The 23062-nt window shown below is 44.7% G+C and overlaps 1 protein-coding gene across 1 annotated transcript in view; it reads left to right on the top strand.

The window, feature by feature from the left end:
- The window catches only part of SMYD1 (SET and MYND domain containing 1), a 38307-nt gene extending 15981 nt beyond the window's left edge, over positions 1-22326 (top strand). The window contains exons 2-10 of the mRNA XM_027861180.1: positions 396-572; positions 4474-4687; positions 7052-7182; positions 8662-8700; positions 12016-12205; positions 14944-15036; positions 18419-18582; positions 19315-19483; positions 22168-22326. Of these exons, the coding sequence (XP_027716981.1) occupies positions 396-572; positions 4474-4687; positions 7052-7182; positions 8662-8700; positions 12016-12205; positions 14944-15036; positions 18419-18582; positions 19315-19483; positions 22168-22326 (1336 nt within the window). The remainder of the gene's footprint in view (positions 1-395; positions 573-4473; positions 4688-7051; positions 7183-8661; positions 8701-12015; positions 12206-14943; positions 15037-18418; positions 18583-19314; positions 19484-22167) is intronic.
- Positions 22327-23062: the final 736 nt, after the last annotated feature.

Below are 23062 nucleotides of genomic sequence, written 5' to 3'. Positions count from 1 at the left end.
TATATATGTATATATATGTTCCATTCATTCTCACACCCCCAGTCTGTGGGGTTTGATTTGTTTTGTCTGATCTAGACCTTGATAAGCATAGAAATGCTCTCTTCTGATACAGCCTAGAGTTGCCACTAGATTGGTACCAATTGGCTAAGTGACTTATTCAGGTCACACACTATGGATCTCTCTGGAGTCACCTTAAATCTGATCATACCGCTGACCATACCAAGTCACCATGCTACCGCTCCCTGGGTTTATTTGTTCCAACGAATCCAATAGCGTGGGTTAGGGAGTGAGAGGTCTTCCACCTCTCCACTGTACCCACTTGGATGTTGGCTATCCTCACGGTGGGCACCTGCTGGCACAGGACTTTCCCTGCTGATTCCTTCTTCTTTTTCCAGCTTCACGCAGGTCGTGTGCCACACCTGCTTCAAAAGGCAGGAGAAGCTCCAGCGATGTGGGCAGTGTAAGTTTGCCCATTATTGTGACCGGACCTGCCAAAAGGATGCCTGGTTGAACCACAAGAATGAGTGTGCTGCCATCAAGAAGCATGGGAAGCCACCCAGCGAAAACATCAGGTCAGAGCCGAAGTGGAGGTGGCATGGGACCAAGGGGTGGTGGGTTGTGAGGTGCGCCCAGGTAGTAATGAATGAGGCCTGCTGGGTGCCAGCAGCCCTAGATTGGGAGACAGAAGCCTTGAAAACAAGCATGGGCCCCATGCCCACAGACTCAAAGAAATCAGGCATCTGGCCTATTGAAAGTACCTTCAGTAGCAAGCATCTACTAAGTGCTGACTGCATGCCCGGCCCTGTGCTAGAACTGGGGGTACCAAGACAGAGCGGACATTCTGTTTGCATGTGTGGGTAGGGGACAGCACGTAAACAGATAAATAATTACACAATATATGCCAGATAAATACAAAGTAATTTCTGGTGGAAAGCACTAGAAATTGAGGGCATCCAGATAGGCTTGCTGTGGGAAGTGACATCACAGCTGAATTTTGAAGGAAGCTAAGGATTCCAGGAATGGGGCACAGCTTGAAGCAGGAAATGGAATCCTGGGATACCCATGGGGATACACTAGGGGGATATATGGGGAACAGATAACAAGTCAATTTGGTTGGAAATAGGGCACATGAAAGGGAGTCAGGTGGACTAATTATTGAGAGGGAGGCTGGGCTCAGACTGAGAACGGCTTTAAATGCCAGAGAATTTTGTGTTTTATCCTAAAGGCTATATTAGTTGTGTGACTCTGGGCAAGTCACTTAATCCCATTTGCCTCAGTTTCCTCATCTGTAAAATAAGCTGGAGAAAGAAATGGCAAACCACTCCAGTATCTCTGCCAAGAAAACCTCAAATGGGGTTACAAAGAGTCAGATATGACTGAAAATGACTGAATATAATAAATATAGCATGATACTATGTCGATAGTATGATCTAGAAATTAGAACATCTTAGTATTATTATGAAAATAATTTTAAATTTGCATACTCCCCTGAAAGGGTCTAAGAGATGGGGAAGGAGGGAGGGGGTCTTCTGACCAGACTTTGAGAGCTGCTGATACAGTGTATCCAGGGTTAATATGGAAGGGGTTATGGGAGGGGTAGATGATACAGAGACGGAGGTGAGGGTATCTTGGAGGTGCTGGATCCAGGCACATACCAAGGTAGCAATGTATCTCCCAACATGGGAGTTTCATGCCAAAGTCAAGGGGCTGGCTGGGAGGCACATACCCAGTTCCGACCCCCAACTCATGCCAACTCTACACTCTGACCCCAGACTGGCGGAGAGTTCTCAGAATCTGCCCATGCACAAGAATGGTTCTCCTTAGGGACATGAAGGATAGCAAGCTCTCGTGTACCTATGTCCCTAGCTTCCTGACTCCTCTGGGTCTGTAGTATGTGGTTCATTTTGGTGGCTGGCTTTAATGCCACACCTCCCCCTCTCCCCTGGACTCCATGTGCTTGTTGGCTTGGTTCCTAGGTAACCAGGATCACTAGGAAGGACTTATTTCTATTCATAGCCCTGGAGCACTAATGAAACAAGAATATGACTGGTGGCTGTCTAAGGAAAATTTACCTTCTGGGATGGGTCTGATCTCAGGCCACTCTCCACCTCCCACCGAGGTATCATGTCAGCATACAGGGTTAGCAGGTAGTGCTGGGAGGCCCAGACCGCCCAGGAATCATGTGGTTCTCTATCTGTGTGTAATGAAATGCACTGAAATGAAATGATACTATGTGCAATGAAATTTCAAGAGAGGGAGAGAGAGTGCTAATGACTAGGAGGATCCCGGAAGCCCCGGTATGGGAGTTGGTACGGAGGAGGTAGCCACTGAGCTGTGCATCAGGGTATCTTGGGCATCTCTGAGGGAAAGGCTTACCCATACAGTGGTGGCCACTTGTATAAAGGTGTGGAGGTAGGAAATTGCTATTGCTGGTACTGGGCCTTACACAGGTAGGTACTTGCTAAATGTCAGACTGAATACAACTGTTGGGAAATGATAACCTTGAAGATGGAAGCACCAGCTCCCTTCACAGGGAGACAGGATTGCAAAAGGGACTTGAGATGAATGGTTGACGTAGATAGAACTCAGGAGTTCTGGCCTTCAGCCTGTCAAGTCACGTTCTTCCTGATCACCTGATAGCACAGCCCTTAGTTACAATATATGGAGCTGCCTTTCCCTGTTCCCCCAATGCAGTTCCAGGAACTAACTGTAACCACTACCCTGGGTCCAATCGCTGAACCTTGGGCTTGGACTCAGCATCTGGGAAATAGTCAAACAGTCAGACTTGACCATTTAAAAGTGAGGAGAGAGGGGCAGACCAGTAGTGGGGAGAGAGCCTACCTGACAGAGGTAGGGGACCTCACTGTCTGAACCACTCCCCCCCAAAACTGGATCTCACACGTACTCTTCCTCCCCTGCACATAAATGACCAAATCACACCCCCCACCCCCATCAGTTACATCAATTTCTTATCCCGGGATTCCAGGTCTTTTTTCATCAGCCTAGGGCCGAGGCTTGGAGCCAAGAAATACTCATTGGATTTCAGGGTGGAGAGAAAGATTGGGAAAAGCATGCCAGGTACAATTGTGGCCTCAAAGGTACCAAAAGTAGAACAGCAGACTTACAAGTTGCCCCAGGGTATAAAGGAGGTCCCTGAAATTCCCTTGGTATGCCCTGATCTTGCCCCAGGTCTAAGATGGGTGTGCACATTTGATAGATTCATTGATTTTCAAAGTCCCAATCCCATGTGTGCATGTGTGCTTGTGTGTGTGTGTGTGTGTGTGTGTGAGCTTGTGTATGTGGGTGTGCTTGTGTGTGTGTTCAGTCAATCAACAAGTATATATTAGGCACCTATCATGACCAGGCACCATGTAAGCAGCTGAGTATAGAAAGAGAAAACTGAAACAGTCATTGCTACATTCTCTTGGGGGAAATAACAGGTATCCATCACAAGTAACTATAACCAAATGGTATAGTAATTGGAGGAGGGCACCAGTACCTGGTGGGGGCAGGGATCAGGAAAGACCTTAGGGAACATGAGCAATGTGGGTGCCCCCTTTTACACCTGAAGTTTTGTTGGCAGTGAGACAGCTCGAGACACCCAGGCTGTTCTTCTACTTTCTAGCTCTTAGCGCCGTGCCTGGCACATAGGAAACTCTTAATAAATGTTTATTGAATTATATTGAATCCTAAGAGACCTACTGTCTGCTGAAAATTGAAATTGTTTTTTAAAAGTCCAGATAAATGTCCAGAGGACAGAGCCACAGTGAAATATGAAGTGAACTGGGGACGTTTGGATTGTAACGTTGGTGGTGGATGTCCCAGGAGACAGCCCCACGTTTCCCCACACGGCCAGCCCCTCCCCCTCCAGACTCGCCAGAGACAGAGACACACTGAAGGAACCAATGCAGTGATTCTGGGTTGGGTTTTTTGTGGGTTCTTATGACCTGTGATTTACCTAAATATCCATCTAGCATCCTTGTGTTCCCTGGTGAAAAGCAGCCTATACAGTGGGTTGTGTGCTGGACTGAGGGCAAGGAAGAGCTAATCTTTCTTCTCAGTTTCCTTTTCTGTACAATGAGAAAGTTGAACTCACGGGTCTTTAAGATCCCTTCCAACTCTGATTTTTTGATCCTAAGACCTGGGTTTGAATCTAGCCTTAGACACTTAGTAACTTTGAACCCTAACTTCATTTTAAATTGTAAGCTACTTGAGGATCAGAACTGTCCTTTGCCTCTCTTTGTGTTCCTGGTGCTTAGCCCAGTGCCTAGCACTGAGGCACTTAATAAATGTTTATTGATTGATTCATCTGTGAAATGGGAAAACAATATTGGTAGCACTTGTCTCTCAGGGCTTCTGTGAGGATCACATGAAATAATGTGTATGAAGTACTTCACAAACCTCATACGCATCAGTTACCACTCCCCTCATCACCACCATCATCATTGTTTTCATCATCATCATCATCCATAGGCTGGCGGCCAGAATCATGTGGCGGATAGAGAGAGAGGGTACTGGACTCACGGAGGGTTGCTTGGTCTCCGTGGATGACCTGCAGAATCACGTGGACAGCTTTGGGGAAGAGGAGCAGAAAGACCTTCGCATGGATGTGGACAGCTTTTTGAACTTCTGGCCCCCCCAGAGCCAGCAATTCAGCATGCAGTATATCTCACATATATTCGGAGTGGTATGGCACCCATTTCCCTTGCTCCCCCTGGTTCCCTTCCCCCTCTTCCCCCTCTTCTCTCTTCCCCTCTCCTACCCCCTCTTTCTCCCTCCCCCTCTTCCCCTTCCTCCCCATCCCCCTACCCCCTCATCCCCCCTACCTCCACTATCCCATTCTCCTACCCTCTCTTCCCCTGTCTCTTTCCTCTACCCCTCCTCCTCCCTCCTTCCTCCTCTCCCTGCCCTTTCTCCTCCTCCTCCTCTTCCTCCTCCCCCAAATGGAAGAAGCCATGAGATTGCTTGATGGTTTCTCTGCTTGTAACAAAGGCAGATCACTCTGTGCTGCTCATGTAAAGGGAGTCTCTCCCCCACCCCTCCCCAGTCCCTGACAGCCTACTCTCTACTCACTCCTCTTTCCTCCCAGCTGATTCTGGCTCCTGTTGAAGCACCTGTTGCTCACATCTCCCTCCCACCCCTCCTCCCCACCCCCACTTTAGTTTCTGGGCACAAGGACACAAAATTAAAATGGCATGCATGACAAATCCCAGGGGCTAAAATGCTGAATTTCCCATAAAGGAAAAAAGGGAAATGAAATCCCCTGGCATCGGTTGTGATGGCCAAACTGAGAGGGAACAGTCTGCACTGAGAACCCTGGGCCTCAGAGGCTCCCAGGTCAGGGCTTGGGAGAGGGGAGGGGGGCAAGTGGAGCTTGGGAAGGTTGGAGAAGGACAAAAGTGCATCGATCAGCTGTGATGGATGCTCAGTGGATTGCTTCTCTCCTACTTTCTGGGCTTTGCCACAGTCATGGTCATGGCAATGGCAATCTCCTCCCTAGCATGATGATTAGGAAAAATACATCTTGCCTTCACAGTTAGCTATGGAATATGACCTAGGGCAGAAAGTTTTAACCTGGGGTGTATAAACTTAAAGCTAGAAACATAGATAGACAGACAGACAGATAGATAGACAGGTAAACAGAGAGATATAGATAGACAAGTATATAGAAAGACAAGTAGGTAGATAATCATATTTAGTATAATTGATTCCTTTGTAATCTTATGTATTTTATTTTATTAACTTAAAAAAAACTACTGAGGAAGTATCCATAGACTTCACCAGACTTCCAAAGGGGTTCTTGATCACAAAAATGATTAAGAACCCTTGACCTGGGAGGATAGAGGGTGAAACTCAGAAGTCAAGAGAACCAAGGACACGGGACAGGACATAGAACAAGCAAAGGGCTGCTATTGGGTTTCCCATTGCAATGTAGGCAGGATCATGGTCTGGGGACCAAGTAAGCTAGACAAGCACCTTCATACCAGCTACTGGGCAGAGATCCCAGAGACAGTGGGCCTCAGCTCACTGGGGGGCTTTGGATCCATGAGCCATCTCCCTTTTCTATGCTATTTTCCTAGCAGTAAATGGGGATAATAGAAAAATTCTGGTCTTTTCCAAATCAATTTTGGGGGCTCATTCATTCATTCATTCATTCTTTCATGCACATATTTGCTCTAAGGTTTAAGATGATGATGACTTGTTTTTATTTATTCAATGACTGTTAGGGTATTTACTGAGAATGAATCGATCAAGTGACACTTAATTTTAGAATATATACTCCATCAGTACTTATAATCACAAAGGTGTAATTCACTATGCAGTTGATTATACACTCGTGTTTCCTTTTACTATTTTTTTAGATGCACAGAGCTGAGGAATGTTTTTCCAAGGCTACTGACTCGCAGAGGATAATAATAATCAACACATAAAGACAACTGGATTTGTTTTAGAGATAAATTCCTCTGCTTTAAGAAACACTATGGATATGGAAGATAAAATGCTATTCAGTAATTACATCAAATGATAAAATGTGAATTCTATAGCATGGAAATTCTATAGTAAGGAAGGTGGAAGAAGAGAGAGAAAAAGATAAAAACAAAGGAGAGAGCAAAAAATATGTATCTACCTATCCACCTACCTACCTTCCTATTACAGGTGAAACAGAAAGTATAAACACAAAATACAGAAACACTACCGCTAAAAATGTAGGGTTATTTTGCATTTATCACCTCTAGGCATCAATACAGATTTCATCTCTTGGTTCTACCCTTGCAATAAATTGTATTAGATTGTAAGCTCCTTGAGGGCAGGAACTATCTTTTTCTTCTTTTTGTATCCCTAGCACTTAGCACAGTCCGTGGTACATAGTTGGGGCCTCATAAATGTTTATAACTTGATTGCAAGCCACATGAAATTAAGCTGAGGGCTAGAATTCCCTTAATTTGGCTTTAGGCACCATACCTTCCTCAATGTCCACCATTCCCCTCTTGGTTCTCTGTAGTACTCTGTTTATGATTGCTCTACTATTTTCTTTCCTCCCATTGGGCAGATCAACTGCAATGCTTTCACTCTCAGTGACCAGAGGGGCCTTCAGGCCGTGGGGGTGGGCATCTTCCCCAACCTCTGCCTGGTGAACCATGACTGCTGGCCCAACTGTACTGTCATATTCAACAATGGCAAGTGAGTAGATCTTGGCCTGGGGTGGGTGGTGGAGGTGGGGTAATGCCTGCTATGATGTTTCCTGCAATTGGTTTTAAACTCTAAGATCAAATTCTTAAAGGCCAACCAGCAGCTTCAAAAGAGGACTGAATATTATTCTTTTTATTACCTTTAGATAGCAGTAATGATGCCAACCCCAGCTTCTTCTCTTCTACTAAAAAGAAGCCTTTTCAGTGGTCACTGGGCAGGTTTCCCTTCTTCCAAATTCCTAAAAATCGCAACACCTGATGTCTGCGACCCAATATCATGATGGGTCTGATTATTACAGTGATTGTTCCTTTACTACAACATTTCTTTCAAAAAGGGATCCTTCCATTCAGTGATGGATGCATATGTCTTTCTGCCTTTTTTTTTTTTTAAATACATGGGAAACACACCCATGAGCATTAGATTAGAATTTGGAACCAAACAAAAATTCTCATCCATCATCGCCCATTTCCTCTTTTGTTGCCCCTTTGCACAGGAAGTCTACACCAGGGCAAAGTACTTCTCACCAGGAGATCCCCTGAATGTCAATGACAGATTGAAATACAACAACCAAGGAGGAGTCCTTCCAGTCTCTATAGTCTTTAGTGGTGATAACCCAAGCTCAGGATACTCAAGAAAATTTTTTAAAAATCTGAATAAAGGTTCTTAACCTTCATTTGTATCACAGATCCTTTGGCAATCTGTGAAGCCTATGGACTGACCCCTGTTCAGAACAATGTTTTAAAAGGCACAAAATAAAATATATAGAATGACAAAGGAAACCAATGATCCTGAAATACAGTTATCAAAATATTCTTTAAAAAGTTAACAGACCCCTTGAAATCTATCCACAGACCCCTTGGGGGTCCATGGACACCAGGTTAAAACCCCTTTGCTAAACCCTGCTTACCTTCCTAAAGGCTGGCCAAGTTATTCCCACTCCTACTAGTTTAAACACTCCTCTCCATAAATTAATCTCAGTACCCACCACTCATCATTTCAGGGCTGTTTACTTTGCTCCTGGTTTCTCAGATATTAGTGGAGAGAAATTTTGTTTATGAGCCCAGAAAAGTCTGTAGCACTGCCTGAGGAATGTCCTTCTCATGCCTAGGGGTGCCTCCAAGTTCCCCATCCCAAGCATGAATATTACCCAAAATATGTTTCGAAGGAGGCTATTTCCATCTTTGAGATGCTACCCACTTTAAATCCTGCTTGTAACCAGCCCCAAGGGGATGACATTTGGGCTCTCAGATTTCTATCCAGTTAGTGAACCTAAGTAGACAGAGAATGTAAAATGACCCTACAACATCTGGGAAGGAGGGGTGATAGGAGAGCTTTGTGATTATGGGAGCCTGGCTGGAATTAGTGATCCCATTCATGCAAGCTAACCATGGTGTGTCCAACCCATTTGAGCATCTTTGTTTCCGGTGGGGTTTCTCTTAAGTCACCTGCACTATCTGTTTTGTCTTTCAGTCATGAGGCTGTGAAATCTATGTTTCACACACAGATGAGGTGGGTCAGTTTTGTCAAATCACATACCTGTTCCTCTGACCCTCCCCTCACTTGCTTGGTTTGCTTGTGGGCCAGTCCTTTTCCAAGACTCCCAGGCTGGCTGTGTGTTCAAATTCACAATTCCTTTTCCATTGTCCCAAAGTCCTGCTCAATCCCAAATCCTCACATTCTTTGGCTGCCATATTTTGTATGCAACTTAAGAAGAAATAATGCTGCTCTCCGTTCCACCAACTACTGTAAGATCTTCCTTGTCCTTTCGGCCTTTTCTCCTCCATCTTCTCCTATTCTACCTCTTTCCTTCCTTTGACTGACAAGCATGGGATCTTTCCAGATCTAGAAGATCTAGTTAAACAAAAAACAAAATGACAACTTGAGTAAAGGTTTTTAACCTTCATTTGTATCATGGATCCCTTTGGAAGTCTGTGAAGCCTATGTACCAACTCCTGTTCAGAATAATGTTTTCAAATGCACAAAAAAAAATCTGTAGGATGACAAAGGAAACTAATGATTTTGAAATACAGTTATCAAAGTATTTTTTAAAAAGCTAACAGACCCCCTAAAATTTGTCCACAGACTACTTGGGGGTCCATGGACAACAGGTTAAGAACTCCTTCCCTTAAGCCTGCTTACCATAAAATGAAGAATGATTATCTTACTGACATACTAAAGGATTGTGTGTTCTCTCCCGTCTCCTATTTCCCACCCAGTAAAATAGCTCAGAGATGCGTTTTGATGTTTGAGATGAGATTTGATTTTGTTTAGTGTCCCCTTTGCTGATTGAGGACAATTGTGACCTGGTGTGTTTGGGTTGATTTCAATTATTCAATTCAGTCAAGGTCCTGCTATGTGCAAAGCACTGTATGGGTGCTGGGGATTCAGAAGGGAAAAAAAGAGAGACTCTACCTTTTAGCAGCTTGCCTTCTGTTTAATGTAGTAGAAACAACTCTGATCCTGGACTCAGAAGAATCTGGATTCATACCCATCCTCTGACTCTGCTTTTGTGACCTTGGCAGTGAGTAGAGATAAAGCAGTTGAAATCCTGATCCTAGCTAACTACTGGATTTTGGCTGGATCAAGACAAGTGACAATAACAATAACAATAATAATGATCATATAGTATTTGAAGTTTTGCAAAGCATTTACAGATATTTCACTTTATTCTCAACAACAACCGTGGGAGGTAGCTGCTATGATTATCCTCATTTTACATATGAAGAAACTGAGGCAAATAGAAGTTAAGAGACTTGCCCAGGGTCACACAGCTAGTAAGTGTCTGCAGAAAGATTTGAACTCAGGTCTTCCTGATTCCAGGTCCAAGGTTTTGACTTGTGTTGGACAGACAAAGTCTCATCTGATCCTACTACCCTCAGCCCAATTTTTGAGTCACTGTTAATGGGTGGACATCAGCTCTTTCCCATATCCCTTCCCAGTTCTTTTAAGAGCAAGTCAGGAAGAAGCCCAGCAATGGGGAAGGCACAAAAGCCTGGCATTTAACTGACCCCAGTTTGGGTGATCTTTTTACCCCTAATAACTGGTTGCTGTATGTGCCACAAAATGGCAGTTATCATATATGAGCGATTGAATGCTTTAGCATAGGAGTTTCCCATCATGCACCTGGGCTAGCTGTTCAATTGGAAGCCTGACCTTATGTTGCAGAGATGCCCTCTATGGTGCTGTTGTTCTTCTTTGCCTTTTGATAGTGTCAGATAACGGCAGGGATTGGTGATATCGGCTTAAGGAACTGCCAGATGAGGATATTCCTTTTACCAAAGAAAACTGGCACCTTCTTTTCAACAGAGTCTTAGAGAGTTGCCTAGGGCATGTTAAATGACTTGCCCAAGGTCACAGAACCTATTTGTGTCAGAGGTGGGATCTGAACCCAGGTCTTCCTTGAAGACCAGCTCTCTATTTTGCCATGCTGATTTTTTAAAAGCCCTCTTGATCAATTTTTACCCTTCTTTCCCTCTCTTCTCAATGCCCTGGTTTGTCCATTGAGGCATCTGGAGACCAAACAGGCAGAGGACCAATCCATTGTCCCCATCTTGATTTCTTTTAGGCTCCAATTCTATGGGCCAATGCTGATTTGCATGATAAAGTTCCATGGGCTGTTCCTCATGATGATTGGCTAAGCTGGATGTCAGTTATAGAATGGGCTTTGCTTTGGCTACATGCCATCTACTATGCTGAAAGATGGTGCCATGGTTAAATGGTGGGTAAAGGAATTAGAAGTAAAGTCCAGATAGGATAGGTCAGTTGAAGGGGAATCTGTGTTCAGTTACCAATAAGGCATGCATATTATAGCACATTATAAAAGTAAATAATATGCTGTGACGGAATGAAGCCAACTCTTGATCGTCCATGTTTGATTATCTGCAGGGATCTTTGGGCCATCCCAGGTGGAAACTAGAGCTAACTCAAGAGTGAAGGTTAAGGTTGGGGGTCAGCCAAGAATGGGGAAAAAAAACTTAAGTCAATCAGAGCTTCTTCAAAACAAAATGTAAATGATTTTTGCATTATCTACTGTTGGAAGTTAACTCTGCTTCTACTTTTCTTCTTCGTCCTGGATAATCAAGAGTTGGCTACACCCCCAGAGCCGTCAATGAAACACCATTTCTGGCCTCATGACCACACCAACCATTTTCCATTCTGTTTGGGCCTGATCACAAAATAATAAATTGATTAGTCTTCCAATGAACCTGATTAGGTTATTATTACAATAAAAAAAACTTGCCATTGGTTCAGTTCATGGGCACAGACATGGCCTTTGTCTTTTGGATCATTTCCATTTCAAATAGCACCTATGCAAAAACCCTGTATTGTATTTTACCAGAATTGCAGTGTGTGTGTGTGTGTGTGTGTGTGTGTGTGTGTGTGTGTGTGTACTTCATCTTTATTCTTGAGTGGGAAATCAATTTCTCTGAGGTTGTCGGTAAGTGGGTCTAATACCTGAACCTTGGGATCACCAGGCATTCCTGAACTTAAACCACAGATGTAGAGCCATAACCAGTAATTTTGGTGTCCAGAGTAAGCAACACAATAAAGTACCTTAAATCAACTTTGTAATTCATGATGGGAAAATAATAAAATTGAGACAAATCCAAGTGAGTATGAGGTGGAGTTAGCTATTACAGTGGCTCCCAGATAGGTATCTTTTAAATTTCAGTACCATAGGACAAAGCCTGCCTTAGGTTTACTCCTGGAGAGTTAGTCATCCAGCCAGCCAGCCAGTAATAATTTAAGTGCCTACTATGTGTCAAGCACTGTGCAGAGATACCTACATTTGGATTTCTTGCCTTACCTCTTGTCTTAACCCAGGATCGAGCTTCGGGCCCTGGGGAAGATCTCAGAAGGAGAGGAGCTGACCGTGTCCTACATAGACTTTCTCAACATCAGCCAAGAACGGAAGAAGCAGCTGAAGAAACAATATTACTTTGATTGCACTTGTGAGCACTGTGTGAAGGGGATAAAAGACGACCTCTTCCTGGCAGTGAAAGAGGACCCCAAGGTATGGCCTTCACTTAACCTGAATGACCCTTCAGCACTCTCCGTGGGAGTTCATGGGGCTGACTTGGGTTGGTAAAGAGAAATCTCTCTTTTGGTGAAATCATACATCCAGTCCAGATAATTTTTTTAAAAAAATTAATTTATTTTTACTTTTCAACATTCACTTCCATAAGCTTTGGAGTTTTAAATTTTCTCCCCCTCCCTCCCCAAGACTGAGTGCAATCTGATATAGGCTCTACATATACATTCCTATTAAACATATTTTCACATTAGTCATGTTGTAAAGAAGAATTAGAACCAATAGGAGGAAGCACCAGAAAGAGGAAACAAAACACAACAGAAGAAGAAAAATAGCAAATAGCATTCTTTGATCTGCATCCCAACTCCATATTTCTTTCTGGGGATGTGGATGGGATTTTCCATTATGAGTCTTTTGGAATTATCTTAGATGCATGCATTGCTGAGAAGAGCTAAATCTATCAAAATTAGTCATCGCACAACATGGCTGTTACTGTGTGTAATGTTCTCCTGGTTCTGCTCAATTCACTCATCGTCAGTCCATACAAGTCTTTCCAGGTTTTTCTGAAGTCTACTTGCTCATCATTTCTTATAGCCCAATAGTGTTCTGTTACATTCATATACCACAGCTTATTCAGTCATTCCGCAATTGATGGACATCCCTTCAATGTCCAATTCTTCACCACCACAGAAAGAGCTGCTATAAATATTTTTGTACATGTGGGTCCTTTTCCCATTTTTGTGATCTCTTTGAGATACAGCCCTAGAAGTAATATTGCTGAGTCAAAGAGTATGCACAATTTTATAGCCCTTTGGACATATTTCCAAATTGTTCTCCAAAATAGTTGGATCAGTTCACAACACTACCAACAATGCATTAGTATTGCAATTTTCCCACATCTTCTCCAACATTCATCATTTTCCTGTTTTGTCATGTTGGCCAATCTGATAGTTGTGATGTGGTACCTCAGAGTTGTTTTGATTTGCATTTCTCTAATCAGTAGTGATTTAGAGCATTTTTTCATATAACTATAGATAGCTTTAATTTCTTCATCTGAAAACTGCCTGTTCATATCCTTTGACCATTTATCAACTCAGGAGAGTGCAGATCATTTTACATACATGTATCCACTTGATCAGATCAGTTCATGTGTATGGAAAGTGCATTGTAAACCTTTATAGCAAGATAAACTATTCCTGAGCCCCACAACAGCTCTGGTAGATGGGTGCTATTTTAATCCCCTTCTTTATAGGTGAATTTTACAGTTGAGTTGACTGAGACTTAGAAAGGGAAGAGAGCTCCCTGGAGATAAGATCTGCCCAATTCCAAGTCCTTCTGCCAGGCTACTCACAGAAGCCAGTGACCCCTCCCTTTGGGAGCTGTGGACTTTCTATCCTTGCCTCCTTCAAAACTGATCAGCCCTATGTTCCAGGGCTTAAAAAACCCACTAAATGATGATAAATTGACTGTCAGGTGTTAATGGACCTAACAGCCTCTGGTGAGTGGTGGTGGGAATTTCAAATTCCTTAGCAGACTATATGACAATGTGGTCATACATTTGTTGGAGGCAAAGGAGACCTTTTCGTGACCCTCAGAATGAAACGAGGTAGGGAGCTATTGGTGCTGTCTATGACTCGATATCTTCCCCTTCTGGTTTCTAGATCTGTTTTCCATTCCTTACTTTTTGAGTCACGTGACAGATTGCTCTCTGATTCCAAGGCTCAGCCACCCTGGGTAGGATGCTTAGCTTTCTTCATAGCTCATCTCAGGCCTTCAAGCCTCTCTTACTGAAATAATTTCTGGAATCTCCTCTCCTCAGCCACTTCTTTAGTACTTTTCCCTCCCTTGCCTTTCCTCCCCTTCCTTCCTTCCCTCCTCTAGGAAGTTACCAGATGTGGAAACTCCCTCTATCAGTGCTGGTCTGCACCTCCTCTGCACTTTGCAGTGTTAGAGAGTTGACTCAAGCAGAGGGGTCACACACTCCAGACCTGCTGGCAGCTGGCAGACCACCACAATCCTGAGTGTGGCTGGAGCCAGATTAAAATGAAATTGGGAAATGTTCAACTAAATAAAAAAAAATATAACACAACACAGATTATGTTAATTTGTGGTTTTCTAAATCAATATGCAATCTCACTTTTCTATTTGTGTTTGACCCCACTGCCAAAGTCACAAAGCCACTATGTGTCAGAAGTGATATTTGAGCCCATATCTTCTTGGCTTTAAGGCTATCTTTTTTTCCCCTGCTATGCCATGTAGTAGGCATTTAGTTAATATATGTTTGCTGAATTAAGTGGAATTGAAATCCTGTCCTTGGGTGAATGGATCAAAGTCCAGTTTTAGGGATATTCCTGAGCCCCACAACAGCTCTGGTAGATGGGAGCTATTTTAATTCCCTTCTTTACAAGTGGATTTTACAATTGAGTTGACTGAGGCTTAGAAAGGGAGGAGAGTTCCTTGGAAATAAGATCTGGACAACGGGAGTAGGGGTGTGGCTCTCAAAGTTATGGGGCTTATGTTATAGGGCAGTCAAGAGGATTGATAAGAAGCCTGGGAGACCAGTGCTCTATTCCAGGTGCCCTGCCCTTGTGTTTAGAGATGAAGGATAGGCTGTCTGGGGAGTGAGGGTGGTGCACACATTGTCTTACTGTGGTTACTGCAGGAATGTGGCTACCTTTGCACTCAGGAGTCTTAACTTCAGCTGTCCTCTCTCTTCCCAGCCTTCTCAGGATGTGGTGAAGGAGGTGACCCAGTTCTCCAAGGACACTTTAGAGAAGATTGACAAGGCTCGCTCGGAAGGGCTGTACCATGAAGTAAGAGCTTGACTTTCCCAATGAACAGGGTGGGGTGGGGTGAGGGGGTAGAGAATGGTGGCTACCTCAGGAGCAGAGGGGCATTAGAGACGATCTTCGTCCCCTTAGGCTTCCATTCACTGAGACCTTGACCCCTTCCTGCCCACCTGGCCAACCTTTGAAATAGCTTTTGGGACCATGGAGACCCAAGTGCCTCGGGGATGTCCCTTTGGAGATGGCTGGTGGTCTTACCCTCAAGGAGCTTACATTCTAGTGGGAGAAGTGGGGAGTGATGAAGGTGCCCACCATAGGGTATGCTGCCAGTCGCTGTTAATCTGGAATCCCAAAGCTGGTTTTCCTAGGCGAGGGATGACAACAGCATGGATCCCTATAGTTAATGTCAATGGGAATGGAGAAGGCAGGTAGCACAGTGAGTAGTTATTAAGCATGACCCATGTGCAAGGACTTGTGCTAAGTGAGAGGAATACAAGAAAATCAAAAACCATCTCTGTCTTTGAAGAGCTCACACTCTAATGGGAGAAACAGCATGGTCACAGTGAACAATGATGTATAGACTATCCACCAGATTAAATGGAGATAATTGACAGAGAGAAGATGCTAACATTAGGAGAGATTGGGAAAGGCTTTCTGCAGAAGGTGGGATTTTTAACTTAGGCTTGAAGGAAGCCAGGAGGTAGAGATAAAGAGGGAGAGCATCCCAGGGATGGGCTTGAGTTAGACTCCTGTGTCAGCCTCAATTTCCTCATCTGTAATAGTTATCATTTATGTAATGCTTTGAGATTGGCAAAGCAATGTATACATGTTATCTCATTGGATCTTTACAACAACCCTGGGAGGTAGGTGCTATGAGTATCCCCATTGTACAGATGGGGAAATCAAAGTTAAGAGAAGTTAAGTGACTTGCCCAGGGTCACACAGCTAGAAAGTGCCTGAGGTGAGATTTGAACTCAGGGCTTCCTAACTCCAAGGCCTGTGCTCTATCCAATGTGCTATCCAGTTGTCCTAACAATTTGCCTCATTATTGGCTTCCTGCTTTTGAAAGCACGCCTCTGCCTCTGTTTCATCCTGGGCTTCCCTCAGCACCTGGGATCTCATCGCCCTGGAACATCCAGGCATCTCTGCATCCTTCTCAATCTAGAATAACCCTCTGTAAGGCCTGCCCTCTTCTCCTGTTGTTGAGTTCCTTCTGGAACTTCTGTTTTGTAGAAGAGCTGCTCATTCCTCTCCCAGGGAACCCCCTACCCTTTACCCTCATTGGAGTGTAAGCACCTTGAGGGAAGAGACTGCCTTTCTTTTTGCTTATATTTGTATCCCCAGCACTTAGCACGGTGCCTGGTATATAATACATGCTTAATACATCCATCCATTCTTCCTTCCTTCCTTCCTCCCTCTCTCCCTTCCTTCCTTCCTTCTTCTTTCCTCAAAGAATCAAAGATCTAGGACTGGAAGGGGCCTCAGAAACCAACCAGTTCAACCCCCTCATTTTACAGATAAGGACGCTGACACTCAGGGAGGCCAAGTCTCTTGCCCAAGAGGTCAAGCTGGGCTTCAAACCCAGGTTCTCTGGGTTTGAACCAGCCATGCTGGTTGTGGGGGCCACTTCTCCTGAATACCTGTAGTTGTTCTATCTGGGGAAACCAGAGAAGATCAGATGTCAGTTCAGGCCTGAGGACCATGCCAGCAGTCACACAATTTGTCTAAGAGGGATCAGAATAAGCCCAAGGTTAGGGAGCAGTCACCAGGTGGAGTGAAGCATGATGCTGCTGCTGACCTCCTTGAGTCTCTGCCTCCTAGTTAAGACATATCAACAAATATTGGTGGCACGAAGAAGACAAAACATTCTGGAGTATGGAATGATTCCTTCCTCCAGGGACTATCCACCAGATTAAATGGAGATAATTGACAGAGAGAGGATGCTAACATTAGGAGAGATTGGGAAAGGCTTCTGTGGAAGGTGGGATTTTTAACTTAGGCTTGAAGGAAGCCAGGAGGTAGAGATAAAGAGGGAGAGCATCCCAGGGATGGGCTTGAGTTAGACTCCTGTGTCAGCCTCAATTTCCTCATCTGTAATAGTTATCATTTATATAATGCTTTGAGACTGGCAAAGCAATTGAAGGAAATAATTTTTAAAATTCCATTTCTCTTACATGCAAGGCACTGTGCTGGATACCTGGGATACAGATACAAAAAAGAAAGGATGTTGTTGTTGTGTATATGACTCTCTGTGACCCCATTTGGGGTTTTCTTGGCAAAGATACAGGAGTGGTTTGTCATCTCCTTCTCCAGCTCATTTTACAGATGAGGAAACTGAGGCAAAAAGGGTTAAGTGACTTGCCCAAGGTCACATAGCTAGTAAGTGTCTGAGGCTGGATTTGAACTCAGGAAGATGAGTCTCTCTGCCTCCAAGTCCAGTGCTCTATGCACTATGGCACCACCTAGCTGCTCCCCTCCCCAAAGGAAAAACCTTCCCTCAAAGAGTTTACATTCAACTGGCTGATTCATGGAAGAAGCCTTGAAGGCCAGGACAAGGGCATGAGCTGTACCTGATTCAAACAATTGGTGTCTATACGGAGTCATAGTGAAACCACTGTCCCTTGTAATGAGACAGCCTGAGCCTGAGCCCCAGCTTGGCCACTTAGTAACTGTGCGTCCATGGATAAGTCAACTGTCTCTGAGCCTCCGTGTCTTCATCTGTCAAATAAGGGTGATAACACTCACATTAGCTGCCTGATGAGCATCAGATGAGGAAGCGTAGGAGGCAGTGAGCCACAGTGAATAACTGCCAGACTTGAAGTCTCCACCACCCAGGTTCAAATCCTGCTTCCTACACTTTCTAGCTGTGAGATGTTGGACAGGTCACTTAACTTCTGTCTCTCAGGTTTTTTAATCTGTTAAACAAGAAGGGTAATGGGGGGGGGGGTGTGGACCACATGGCCTCTAAGATCCCTTTCAGCTCCCAAACCATAAGCCTATGGACAGACTATGCTTTGTAAACTGTAAAGGACTAGGATGGGGACTGGACCTGTGCCTTCAAAGTCCCTTCACCAGTGCAGGTGAGGGTCACAGAGGAATAGCTGAAGATGAGCTGTGGAAATGTGAGCCCTCCCCTCAGTAGCTGATAAGCTTCTTCAAGCCAGAAACCATTTTTGTTTGGTTTGCATGCCCCTCAGTATTTAGCTCAATTCTCATGCTCAAAAAGCGCTTGTTGAATTAAATTGTACCATAAGGAAAGGAATGTGGATCAAAAACCACGTGGAAGGCAGGCCATTGTCTGTAGGTCACAGCAGCTCGGAAGGGGCCCTGCAGCGAGGAGCCAGCAGCACCATCCCCGGGGAGGTTTACGTTTGTGTCTGTCAGTGAAGTGTCTAATGTCTTGTCCCAGGTGGTGAAGCTATGCCGAGAGTGTTTGCAGAAGCAGGAGCCCGTACTGGCTGACACCAACATCTACGTGCTGCGAATCCTGAGCATCGCCTCCGAGGTGCTCTCCTACCTGCAGAGCTTCCAGGAGGCTTCAGACTATGCCAAGAGGATGGTCGATGGTTACCTGTAGGCAATTAAGGCTGGGCTTGGGTGTGCCTCTCCTCCCTCCCCTCCCCGCCCCTCCCCTCCCCTCCCCTCTTCTCCCATTCCCTCCCTTTCCCTTCCCTTCCACCCTTCCCTTTCCTCCCCTTCCCTTCCCTCCCTTCCCCTTCCCCCCCTTCCCCTTCCCCCTTCTCTTCCCATTCTTCCCATTCTTTCCCTTTCCTTCCATCCTTCCTTTCCCTTTCCTTCTATTTCCTTCCCTTCTCTCTTTCCCCTGCTTTTTCTTCTCTCCCTCTCCCTTCCTTCCTTCCCCTCCCTTTTTCTCCCTTTCCTCCTTCTCTCTCTCTCTTCCTTCCCCATGCCCCAAAGCATCTCGATGCCTTTTAACATTATAGTTATTTGTGGATGAATCCCTCCCTCCCTTCCTTTCCATAAGTCTCCCAGAGCCTTCCCTTAGAGATAGGGAGTGGGTGAGTGATTTCATAGGGAATGATGAGGAATCTCCCTTTGGAGCAGAAGTGTCAGACACAGGACCTGTGGCCCACATAGCACCTAAGTGCTGCCCAAACCAAGTGAAAATGTAGTTCTTATGTGATTTTATTGTGTTGATGTATCGATAAAAAAAGAGAGATTTGGGCTACTGCCAGGCAGACATATCCTCCCTTGGGGTCAGATCCTGGAGGACAGTCTGGCTCCTTTCACCCTTCCCAGAGCTTCCTCTCTGACATGATGACTTCCTTCTCTGTGCCCTTTCAGGAAACTCTACCACCATAACAATGCCCAGTTGGGCATGGCTGTGATGCGGGCAGGACTGACCCACTGGCACGCCGGGCTCATCGAGGCTGGGCATGGGATGATATGCAAAGCCTATGCCATACTTCTGGTGACTCATGGACCTACTCACCCAATCACTAAGGACCTGGAAGTAGGTGACCCCCTAATGTCTCATTGCCATGCCTACTCAGTGCATGGCTTGTCTTGAAAAACTGCAATAGGAGCACAGTTTTCTTCTCTGTAAAATAACAGGGCTGGACTCATGGACTCATGACTTTTTATCCCAGTGCTTAGCACAGTATCTGGTAGGTGCCTAATAAGTACTTGTTGATTGTTCATACCTTAGCTAACATCTCTAATCAGCTTCAGGGAAATATATCAGGCTCAATGGCAACATGAGTGCAGTTGATACCATAGCAATCCATGAAAGAAACATGATTTCATTGACACAGGGAACTGTTGGCATGATAAGGCCTTTCCCCAAAGCAGATTGCAATGTTTTAGACTTAAGATGTGTCTGAAGCACATAAAGATTAATAGGATCATAGATCCAGCAGTGTAAAACACCTCTGGGGTCATTTAGTCCAATACATACATTTTGCAAATGAGGAAATTGAGTCACAGAGACTCTTAAGTGACTTTCCCAGGGTTACATAGAGGCAAGATTTGAACCCAGGTCTTTCTGACTCTAAGTCCAGGACTATACCAAGCAGTCTTCTATGGGCAGTTGTTGTTTTTCAGTCATTTTTCAGTCCATGACCCCATTTGGGATTTTCTTGGCAAAAATACTGGAGTGGTTTGCCATTTCCTTCTCCAGTTCATTTTACAGATGAGGAAACTGAGGCAAACAGGGTTAAATGATTTGCCCAGAGTGACAGCTAATGAGTGTCTGAGGCCAGATTTGAACTCACAAAGATGCGTCTTCTTGCCTCCAGGCCCAGTACTCTATCCTCTGCATTGATACTTTATCAGAGACCTTTTGGACTTATCAAACATTTATTAAGTGCCTGCTGTGTGCAGAATACATTAGTAATTGTCAGGAATAGGTAGAGCAAGTTCCTGACTAATGGATGTCTGAGTTTACAGTCTTGCCTGGGCACCTGGGCATGGTGAATCGATTGTTGACCATGATATTGTAGCAGAGATGACTGGGGCAGAGCACTATAAAGGGCCAAAGCTTTGGGGAGATCGATTCAACAACAATTCTACAAGCATTTATTAAGTGTCTGCTGAGTACCAAGCACTGTTCTGGGGAAATGGTCATTTTGGTGGCATCCCTAGTCTGTTCTGAGATCCTGTACTTGCCTTCCTGGCTACAAATCTCTGCTCCCATCCCCAGATGTCCATACTCCAAGAACAAGAAATCCCACAAGACCAGTCAGTGGTGTGCCAGTGTGAGCATTTACACCTGGAAATTGGCAAAGTCTATAAATCAAGGCTTGAATTATTATTTTGTTGATTGTCTAGACTTAAAAAAATGATGGAGAAAAATGTTAATAATTCAGATTAAACTTAATGCTCTGCATTGGGGAGTGGGGAGGGCATGGAGAAGCAGGGAGAAAAGCCAGTTGTTAAACATTTACCAGCCTACCACTGCTTGGCTTCTTCTCTTGTTTGAGTTTTGTGGGATCCCATTTTGGACCTGACATTAATTAATTTTTGGGGGAGGGGAGAAAGTATTGTTTCTCTTAGCCTGGGTAATTACTTCATCAGCAGCATAGGTATAGTAGCCATACATCAGTAAACCCATGCTCAGGGAAAGGCAATCCTTTCTACCCACTCCTGGGGCACAGGAGGTGGGGGCCAAGCTTAGAGGGAAGCAAGTGTAGCCTGAGAAGCCAGTCTAGTTTTGTACCAGTATGTGTGCAGAGCTCTGCAAGGAATTGAGGTGAGCAGGAAGACTAGTTACTGTTGTGGGAATTTCAGGACGGAGGAGTCTGCAGACAGGACCAGGGAGCTGAGTTTTTAACTCAATCCGATTCCCCAAAGCTTTAGTTTATCTTAATGCTATTGTTTATGTTCCCGACCCCCAGTTGCCTTTAGTAGACGGGCATGGACATGAGTGGCATCCACCACAGCCTCTTCTGATTCAGGTGCCCCCTAAAGATCATGGCATGCACAGTTGTCTGGGATACTTGGACAGTTCCATTCTTTTGGTGCCTACATACCTGACTGGTTTATTAACCTATTGGGAGCCTGGTCTAGGGAGCAAGTGGTCTATATGTTCCTCTTTCCTCCCTCTCCCCCATCCCATGAACTGTGTGATCTGTTACTATGGCCACGTTGATACTGTAGGGGAGAGTCTGAGATGATCTCCCTGGGATGGTTCAATAGAAGCTTCATATCTGATTGACTAGTCAAGATTCCACACCCTTCCTGCCTTTAGGAATGAGCCTAGTTGGTCTGAAGGTCATGTAGGTAGTGTTAGGGAGTCAAGGTGAAGGGAGAGTTGATGCATGGAGAGCTTTCCACAAGTGAGTCAAGCAGTCTAGTGGACCTCGTTTGAGGATCCCTAAAGACGCACGTTCATTCTGCTTTGACAACAATCCCTTAAACCCGGGCAAAGCTCTAGTCCTAAGAGACTCACTAAAGAAAGCTAAACAGATTTCCACAATGCTAGGCTATTGGTTGGGGCTTATGATCAATACGGCATTAGAGCCAGCAGTGGTCCAGTTCAGTGTCTGGGTGGTGCTTATCTTCTCCCCTCTGGAAAAGAAGAACCTGCTTCTAGGGCCAATGGTAGATGCCTACAAGCCCTTGGTTGAAATCCAACTCTGGGACTTTCCTAAATTCTCTCCTCTACCCCTACCCTTGGGGGTGTCTGCTTCTCCACAGGCCATGCGCATCCAGTCAGAGATGGAGCTGCGCATGTTCCGACAGAATGAGTTCATGTACTACAAGATGCGAGAGGCCACCCTGAGCAACCAGAAGATTCAGGTCATGGCGGAGCCAAGCTCAGACACAGCCATGCCCACCTTTCTTAAGAAGCCATGAGAACTTGCTCAAAGGGGACACTTGTTGCTGAAGGGATAGGGAAAAGGGGCAGCTGCATCCTTCCAAAGGCAGGGGTGGGAGGGAGGTGGGGTGGAGAGCAAGGAATATGGTGGGCTGGGTGGCTGTGGGAATGAAGGTTCCACATGTCTTTTAGCAAGCATACTTTGACACCTACGTTTGTTAGTGCAATGTGTGATTCTGAGGAATGTTGACTTGTCCATATTTGTGAATTTCTTATGTTCCAATGGAATTGTGAAGAATGTGAGCGTGTTTGGGCCTGCGACATTTTGTGCTCCAAGAACTGGAACCTTATGGAAAATGGTGGCTGTACTGAAACAGGTTTGTGGAAGCCTCTTAAGGGCAGGGACTGTTTTAATTTTTATCTTTGTGCTTTGAATATGGTAAGTGCTTGATGAGTACTTGTGGAATGAATGCATGAACGTCTCTCTTCTCCTCACCTTCTCTCACCAGCTCAGTGAGAGCTCAATGACAGAGTAAAGTACAGTGGAAAAAACTTTGGAGTCAGGCGACCTGAGTTCAAATCTAGGCTCTGCTACTACCAGTGTAACTTTAGACAGATCACTTCATGCCTTTGGTCCTCAGTTTCCCCATCTGTAGAATTCAAGCTGAACTGAATGATCTCTGAGATCCTTTCTAGCTAGAAACCTATGCTCCTATGAGATTAGAAGATTCTTTTTTGGATAACAAATCAATGAGATATTTAGGACCCTTTAAA

Source organism: Vombatus ursinus, unplaced genomic scaffold (genome assembly GCF_900497805.2).
Source record: "Vombatus ursinus unplaced genomic scaffold, bare-nosed wombat genome assembly UNPS02014489.1, whole genome shotgun sequence".
Classification (NCBI taxonomy): Eukaryota; Metazoa; Chordata; class Mammalia; order Diprotodontia; family Vombatidae; genus Vombatus; species Vombatus ursinus.
The sequence above is the reverse complement of the archived record's forward strand: the minus strand, read 5'-3'. Positions and strand labels throughout refer to the sequence as shown.